Source organism: Petaurus breviceps, unplaced genomic scaffold (genome assembly GCF_028583685.1).
Source record: "Petaurus breviceps papuanus isolate PSGF00001 unplaced genomic scaffold, PetGlider_PUasm1.0 207, whole genome shotgun sequence".
Lineage (NCBI taxonomy): Eukaryota > Metazoa > Chordata > Mammalia > Diprotodontia > Petauridae > Petaurus > Petaurus breviceps.
In genome coordinates, this window is record NW_027185850.1 from 12859195 (window position 1) to 12868317 (window position 9123).

A 9123-nucleotide genomic window follows, 5' to 3' on the forward strand; every position below is an offset into this window, starting at 1 on the left:
GGGGAGGGGGAGGGAGAGGGGGAGGGAGGGAAGGAGGGAGGGACAGAGAGAATCATTTAGGGAGGAATTAGTGAGGACCCAAGTAAAGCTGGTTAACAACATGTTTAGGACCCAAACAACATTCCTTCAGCAGCATGAGTAAGAGCAGAGGAGGCAGATGACAGGTTTGTCAAGGGACAGGGCAAGGGGACAAGGGATTTCAGCAGAGGCCAGGGTAAAGGTGAATTTGCTAACTGTGGGGTAAAGACTGGAGAGGAAGGGAAGTCAGAGAAAAAGCAAAGAAATAGCTCGAGGAAGTACTGAGGGGTGGAAAGATCAGGAGTTTCAAGGGTTAAGAATGGATTTAGGAGGAGTGAGGTACATGAAGAAGGGATGAGAGGAAGTTATGATCATATAATGCCAAGAGTTTTTCTTTAGGAAAGTAATGGTGAGATCTAGTGTGTGACCAATACTCCCATTTTACAGATGAGAAAACAGCCCCTCTAGGTTGTGACTTGTCCAAGGCCACATAAGCAAGTGCCAGAGGAAGGATTTGAACCCAGGTGCTCTGGCTGAAGAGTAACATTCTTTTTACTGTACCGCACCGAGAGGCTGAGGTTAACTCCCAGGTTAATAACCAGGTGACTGGAAAAGTGGTGGTGCCGTTGATAGAAACAGACATTCTGAAGAAGGGCTGCTTTCAGGAAAAATGATGAGTTCAAATTTGGACACGGGGTCATAGAACTAAAGCTGAAAAAGAAACTAGAAGCCTTCTAATCAAAAACCATCATCTAATAGATGAAAAAACCTAGACCCAGAAAGTAATTTGCTGAAGATCACACGTGTTACATTTGGGATGTGTATTGTGGACTGAACTAAAAATGCCCAGTAGTTGATGATTCAAGACCAGGGATCAGGAATGCACAGAGACCAGGGCATCAGCTGCAGAGTTGAGATCTGAACCTATGAGAGCTGAGGAGTCTTGCAGAGATTGCAGAGATACAGCTTTGAGGCATGGGGGCATAGATGCAGGTGCAGGGCATGGAGAGGAGACCAAAGACAGGTGGTAGAATAACCAAGCATTCACAAAACCCCCAAGGGCAGCAGGAGCATGTGGTCAGCAGTGTCCAAGGTAGCTGACATTCAGTTATCTATGGGACGGTACTAAAGACTAATGTCTTTAACAATATTTACTTCGAAAAAGCATAAAACAAATACACAAACAGCTTAGCTCAGTTCTTCTTGGCAAGAGGTCTGGGTCAGTTTAAATGCAAAAGAAATGCAACATAAACACTTCTTCTAGACATTGGCAATTTGTTAATTTTTAAATCAATAAGGGTAGTCTTGTTTGAAGAAATTCGACTATGGCTTATGTAGGCAGCTAAGTGGCTTGGTGGAGAGAACCCCAGCCTTGGAGTCAGTCAGAAAAGCCTGAGTTCAAACCCTGCCTCAGGCAGTTATTAGCAGTATGACTCTGGGCAAGTATATGTGTATATTAGTGGAATGGCTTTGCTCACACTGCAGTGTTATCTGTTTCTAAACCCCTATGCAGACTTTTCATCCTCTTTCTCCTCCTTCTCACTATACAGTCATAGGCACTTTTTAATGGAGAAATTGTAAAATCAGTCCCAGTCGTCCTAAGATATTTTGATGAGTTTCATGAGTTTACTGCTGAGGACTGTGACCAGATCAGCCACGATACAACAAAAAATCAATGGAAACTTGGAGGGGATGTTAAAATGGAGGATCACATCATTTACAACCTCAAAATACAAGAAGGGCTTAATCCATAGTAACTGTGGTCAATTCGGGGTGTTGTCCTTTAGAAAGAGCTTTGATAAATGAAGAATGTCCAGAGAAGGACAAGCAGAATTGCAAAGAGCTTTGAGGCCAGTCCAAATGAGAACACAGAAGGAAATGTGGTTGTTTGGCCTGCGATGGCTGCCTTCGAGGACTTTTTAGGCCCTGATGTGGAGCAGGGATAAGTCTTCTTCAGTTTGGTGTCAGAAAGCAGGAAAGACTGAGAAGTGATGGGAAGAAATTCAAAAGGCTCAAATTTAAAAAAAAAAGTTTTCTAATAATTAGAGCAATCTAAAATGTAATCGTGGAATTTTTAGAGTTAGAAGGCCCCAAATGACCATTTAGTCCAACCCAACCCCAACATACCACACTTGACAAATGGTCATCAAGCTTTTGCTTAAAGTCTTCTCCCAGAGGAGGAATGGGCTGCTTCAAGGTGTGTTGGGTCCCCCTCCAGGAGACGCCCCAGGACAGGTTGGACAACCACTGGCTGGGTTGTAGTAATGAAGATTCCTTTTTGTGTTAAATGAGACGGCTACCCAAGTCCCTCCCAGCTCTGAAATTCTATGGTTCTTCGGTCTAATTTCCTGGGATATTAGAATGTGTTCTTGATTGCAATAAACCATCTTCACTTCAAAATGCTGCACTGGTCTTACTAGAAAGCATTCCACCCCACACAGTCAGCGTTCCAGCTATTGTAGACTGGCAAGTCGCCTTTGTGATAAAAGGCAATGACTTCAGAAGACACACAAGCACCTTTACAAATACACCACCTTTTCCACTGAGCCATGGAAGCTCAATAAAAAAGTTAATATTTTGCTTGTAGAGCAATAATACTATTTGCCTTTATTACAAATCAACAGGATTCATTTGAGAAATGATTCTCTCAAATGAAAGGACTAAAATAATCCCAACATTAAAAGCAAAGCAAAGGCATTTAATGGTCTCACATCTTTATTAATGCATTTGTTTTACAATCCTGGCTCCATAATAGCTCTGGTACTTTTAAATCACAAATTTGCTCTTAGAGAAAGCATACTACAACTTAAGGAAGATTTACCTCGTAGACAGCCGCGGTGACTGAACACCCGCACTAATGCATGCTGATTTGCAGTCACAGCAAAGAGACTGGAGGGTGGACAGCTCCCAAACAAGGATATTGACTGGCTTCCCCCCTCCAGGTGTTCAGCCTAGGTCATAGCTACGGCAGCACAAGGAGAGTCTTAAAAAAATTACATGTTGAGACAGGAAACAAACATCGTTCCCAGGTAATAATTGCCTTTATCTGGCTTGATTGGTTGCAGTTAATATTAATAACATCAGCTTTAAAAAATGTGGGGAAAGCCAATACTTCATAGTCACTTTTCATAAGAAGGTTCCATGTTAAGCTCAAGGAGCAGCCATTATGAAATCGTGCTGCTAAGTAGTATCTTAACTCACAATTCTGCCGATATAATTGCACCCATTACAGTGAGTAATTGCTATCCAAACTGAACCAGGAACACCTGGATGGACCCTTTGGTTGTGTTAACATGTGGAGGGGAAGGCTAGGTGGCATTAGGGGTTAATTGTCCATCAGCAACACAAGTTCAAATCTTGGATGGCGTTTACTGGCCTCAGGCTCCAGGATCACAGATGGACAAAACAAAACCCCCAGGCTGCTCACAGTAAATGGGTCCGAGATCTACGGGACTGTGGGGGATTCATTCAGAAAACATGTACACAGATCATCCACTGCCACTCAGCAATGTCAGCCGGGACTTCCAGACTTTCATTAGCAACAAAGAGTCTTCCAATCAGTCGCTTTCAGAAACATACACATCTTCAAAAATGTATATTCTCAAATGCTCTTTTGTGAAAGAATGTAAAAAAATCACTAAAATATTTACAAAAATAGATCAGTTTCTGTGTTGTAGGTTTCTCTTATTTTTTTTCTTTATTTTCAAAGAAGTGTTCTGAACAACTACAAATACTCCGATGCAAAATGTCCTCAGAGCAAAACAAACTCTTCTGCGCTAAATCTTTTCAATCTTTTCTTTTCATCTTCTGAGAAAAGGTCTTCTTCATTGGTTGGAGTGGAGGTAAAATCATAGTCTCTGGCATGACCCTTGACAAAAGTAAATAAAGGGTATTTCTCTCTGGAGGAGGCTTTCAGTACCTGCAAAAAAACCACAGAGAACACATCCTTAATCAGGAGAGAATCAAGCAGTTGGGCCTCATGGTGGACAGGAAGGCTGTTATGGCCTCCCTCCTGGGGTCACTGTAAGGAAATCCCTTTGTCAATGAATGGTTGTTTAATGCCTGTCATAAGGGAGTAGATTATAACAGACACACTTCCTCTTCTCTGTGCATGCAGATGGTCACCTAAAGTCATCCTATACAGACCGCCCCCTACTGAGGCATGCATCACTTGGACAGCAGTTTTGTACTTCCTAGAATTTGTTTTTAACTGTTCACAACTCGAGTGGCCTACGACTATCACCTACCCACCTTGGAAATAGTCATTAAATGATTCAGCAGCTCCTTCTAAGTTAAACCAAATTCCATTAGAAAAATCAATCAACTTTCATGAGCATATGAGGTAAGATTTGAATTAAGACTAACTGTCAAAGCCCAATTAACAACAGAAAACATGCTCTCTCCTGAAACAAAGGTTCTGCACGGGTTTCCTGTAAAGGAGAAAAGGGTGTTGAAAACAAACTGACTATGATCACCTCAACTGTAATTTATTAAAAAAAAAAAAGAGAGAGACCACTTCAGTGGATAAAATGAAATCCCCTAAGATGTCAATATTCTACTTGGAGGGCCCTCAACAATGTTTTTTAATTGTATTTACTATTCCCTTTCAAATATAATTACACATATGTGTAGTGCAACATACATATGTAATCCATAATTTTAAGAAAAAGAATTTGGATGAGATCAATGAAATGCTAAGATACCCAAATAGAAATTTAGGCAATGTGCTATTTAGAAAACCATCAAGTGGTATGAAATCAAACTGGAAATACAACTTTTTAGAATGCTTTTCTATTTTACACTTTCATTTAATCTATTTTAATTACATCCTACCAAAAAAAAGAGGGAAGGGGAAGAAAACAAAGAGAAAGACCAGAAACGTACAGAAGTTTGAGAAATAAGAAAGTGAGGACAGCAGATGAAAATACCCATGACTAATCAAAGATTTTCCCCCTCCTGGCCACTGATTCCAAGGACATGCCTGGGATTCTGCCCAAAGTTATTGCCATTTTATGAACATTTCATGGCATTGATAAAAATCCAGTACCTAATGGGCAGGTATCCATATCATTTGTTCAGAGACAGTCAGGGGGAAGGCCAGTAATAATCAATGCTTATGGGATTTTTTTCAAGTTCAGGAAAAGTCTCTGGCTCACGAGTATAATTTCTAAGTCTGGGAGAGCTTACGGTACATGCACAGGGTCACACAGCAAATGAGGACGGAGGCAGGCTTGGATTCGGGCGTTTCTGCCTCCAAGTCTAGCACTATCCACTCGGCCCTCTCCTCTGGGGACTCTCACTTGGTCCTTCCCAGCATGTCCTTTCAGAAGTCCACAGGATACTCTAGAAGTGGTCTGAGCAGGACCCTCATCCTGGGCCCCACACTTCTATAAATCTCGTCACCTCTTCTGGCCCCCATCTCATATTACTCTGCACACAACCAAGACAGCCAGGCCTCTTTCAGATGAAATGCTGTACCCAAGAATCAAACATGTTCCCCACCACAGCCCACCACACTGCCAAGGGCAGCCCAAATCAGATGAAAATAACATCAGGAAATTTTTAACCAACTAACTCAAACTACGAGAGATGAAGTGACCATGCGGCCTGTGGGGGCCATCCCTTCTGTCTCACTTGACCAGCCCTGCTCTAGCTCACATCTCCATGGCTTGTCCACCGGAAGAACACACGGTCTCAGAAATCCAATGACAGCCCCGTTATTCTAGAATACAGTGCTCAACCACTATGTTCCCCTGAATGCAGATTCCTGCTCCCCAGAAGGAGTCTTATTCCTATAAATCAAGTTGTGTTTCCCTGTTGGCCAACATCAGAATTTCAACAAGCTTCCATTGCCAGAGGATTCGAAGGCTCTTTGCTTGATGCTCCTTCACCTCGGGGAGCTTGGATGCTGGCTAACAGAACATACCATCACAGGAAATCTTTTTTGTTGTAAATAATTACCCTAGGATTCATCTGTTTTGTTGTAAAGTTTGACTTTCCTCTGCGCATTTTCTTAAAGGAGGCAATAGGATGCAAAGAAGGATGTGGGATTAGGGGTCATGAGGCCTAGCTTCTGGGCCTGCCTCACCCACTGCCCTTCTAGGTGACTTGGGGACAATCTCCATTTCCCTCTGCCCCACTTTCCTCAACTGAATAATAAAACCTACTCTAACAGAATCTAGATTCTAGAGAGATAGCTAGCAAAAAAAAATCACCCATGACGGTCCAGTAAAGCCTGCAGAATAAGGATGGCCCAGAAAGAACTAACGGACAGAGTTCTAAGTCAGAGAAAGCCTGAAAACAAACTGACAAACCCCCCAACTACAAAAACAACCACAAGCACACCCTATCTGTAGGAAATGGCTCAGGTGGGGAGTGAGGGGGGAGGAGGCAATGCTGAGACATGTGAAGGTGGCCAGCAGCACACCAAGGCATGTCCCAAGTCCACCGGGCCAGGGCCCAGGCCCCCAGATTATTCTCGCCCCGTGGGGAAGGTGATTCCACCTCTCCACTCCACCTCCACAAAGGTTTTGTTCAAAATCTGTAACAAGCTTCTCTTAACGCCACCCCAAAGATCTCTGCAAGTAGTACTCAATGACTCAGACCTACTCTTCCAACTCCTTGCATTGATCAATTAGTGAAACCCAGGCAGGCAAACTGTCTTTTTTAATATGACCTGCAGTCGACAATCCCCGGGGCAAAGGCCCTCGGCCACCTTCAGGGCCAGCCCTGGGGCTGTTTGACAGCAACGCTGAGCTGGCTCTCTCCAGGTCTCTCAGGGCCTCTCCGGGTCTGGCATCCAGCTTTTGGTAAAGCTCTTATTTGAGGTGGGGCCACAGCCTGAAAAGCAGCTTGGAGATGAGCCCAAGGTCTCCATGTGAAAATGTCTCATTATTATGGTAAGTCCTAGAAAGACTCTTGCCTTACTCAGGATACACACACAGTCGTTTAAAATGAAAAATCTCCCTTCTCTGGTCAGTCATGTGGCAGCTATACCATGTGGCCACGTCAGGGCCTCTCCGAATTAAACGAAAGCTAGACGGGTATGAGCCGGAGAGTCCCAGAGGCGGCTCCATTTCTCCAGCACTCTGGAGTTTAGAAAGCCATTGCCTTTCCACAACCCCGAGTCAGACAAAACAAGCATGCATCTCGCAGTTTTACCCTTTCTCAGTAACATGATGAACCAAACCTGTGTATTTCTATTTGAAAAGCACGTATGAGACTATGGTGGGGTGCAGTGAGGAGAGACAACTTGGAGTCAGAAGAGATGGCTCAGGGAGCCTGCTTCATCATTTGAGTAGATGGGGCCAGGGAGACAGGGAGACATGAGTTCAAATCCTGCCTCAGATACCAACCACTGTGTGACCATAGAGAAGTCACTTAACCTCTCTGCGTAAAACAGGAATAATAATAACACCCACATGCTAGTGTTGTCATAATCAAACCAGATGCACATAACACTCTGTGTGAACCTTAAAGCACCACACAAGTGTTCACTATTAGTATTACTGTTTACAGCCTGACTGTGGGGAACTCACTTAACATCAATGAGCCTCCGTTTTCTCATCTGTAAAATGACAAAATCTGACAAGATCAACTCTACAGTCCAGCTCTAAATATAGGAAAAACATGAGCTGAAACCCCAAATAAGTGAGAGACGGTCCAGTGGTCAGGGCTGACCACTGACTCCAACCCTGAGCTTCTGATTCAACGTGCTGCTCCACACTGGGACCTCAGCTGTTTTCCACATTGAATTTCAGCAATTTCATCACTCTAGAGAGAGATTTAAGCTTTCTCTTTCTTTGCTGTCTAGCCCTTTACTCTTAAAACTCTCTTCTTAATATATAGTTTCAATGATACACTTTGATGCTGTTATTTCTTAAATTTGTAAGAGTAGATTTATTATCAAAATGATACATTTTTATCACATATTCTTTACAACATATCTTTGGAGAACAGGGTTGGCAAGTAAAATCTAAAGATTTATAGATGAGGAATCAGGATCCCTGAAGTAAAATCACTCACTCAAAAGCCACACAGTTAATTAGTAGTAAAGAGGTGACCAGAATGACCCATTTTGTTCAACCGCCATCACCTCCAGAATACTGTACTTTCCACAGTACCAGGCCAGCCTACACCAGAGCTGCAGCCAGCATGAAACCATTCAAACACACCATGTTATTACCACCCACTTACCCTCTGACCCCTCGCAATGTGGCTTTTGCCTCCATCATTCCTCTGAGGTGATTGTAATCAAAATCTTAAATCACTGAAATCAACAAATTTTTCAGTCCTCACTCACAAGATCATAGGATTTTGGAGTTGGACAAGACCCCACAGACCTAAGAAAATGGAGGACCAAAAGGCGCCATCCTTTCTCAGGACTTTCTCAAAATGTCAGGTAAAGCTAGACGAGGGAGCCCCCAAAGAGCCTAAGCAAGGCCTCTGGGTGAGCAGACACTCAGATACATCCTAAGAAAATGGGTCTGTGGCACAGGAAAGCTCATGGACAGGGAAGACAAAGGAAGAAGCCAGCAAGATGAGCCCAGCTGTGAGAGCCGCTCAAAGTCCGCACACAGAACTATCACTAGGGTGCTGTGTGTGCTCTGGGCAAGCTGAGCTGCCCAGAGGAAGGCGAGAGAATAGAGAAAGGTCTGGGGGAAATGCCACAGGCAGCATGACTGAGGAAGCCAACACTCTAGTATGGACAAGGGAAAAACTAAGGAACTCGGCCACTGTCTGCACGGGCCTCAAAGGGGGCACATGGAAGATGGAGCAGCCTTGTCCTAGCCTACTCCAAAGGACCAATGGGGAAAACCAACTTGGCCCTCCCAGGAGAACTCTGCAGTCACCTCCTGGACAATGGCAGACCCACCGTGTCAGGACGGAGGGAGCTCGAAGTCACCCACCGTGTCAGGACGGAGGGAGCTCGAAGTCACTGACCGCATCAGGACGGAGGGAGCTCGAAGTCACTGACCGTGTCAGGACGGAGGGAGCTCGAAGTCACTGACCGCGTCAGGACGGAGGGATGGAAGGAGCTCGAAGTCACTGACCGCATCAGGACAGAGGGAGCTCGAAGTCACTGACCGCGTCAGGACGGAGGGA

At 44.1% G+C, this 9123-nt stretch overlaps 2 protein-coding genes across 12 annotated transcripts in view; one reads left to right on the forward strand and one right to left on the reverse strand.

Moving 5' to 3' along the window:
* LOC138164907 (dedicator of cytokinesis protein 7-like) overlaps positions 1-9123 on the forward strand; it is a 324437-nt gene that overhangs the window by 15166 nt on the left and 300148 nt on the right. The gene's annotated exons all lie outside the window — the stretch shown is intronic.
* The window catches only part of LOC138164905 (cysteine protease ATG4C), a 78891-nt gene continuing 72483 nt past the window's right edge, over positions 2716-9123 (reverse strand). For 5 of the 6 annotated variants that reach the window (XM_069092856.1, XM_069092858.1, XM_069092859.1 and 2 more), the window contains one exon: positions 2716-3937. In XM_069092856.1, coding sequence (XP_068948957.1) covers positions 3770-3937 — 168 coding nt within the window. In that variant the 3' untranslated portion in view covers positions 2716-3769. The remainder of the gene's footprint in view (positions 3938-9123) is intronic. The other variant, XR_011169220.1, reaches the window with a different exon arrangement.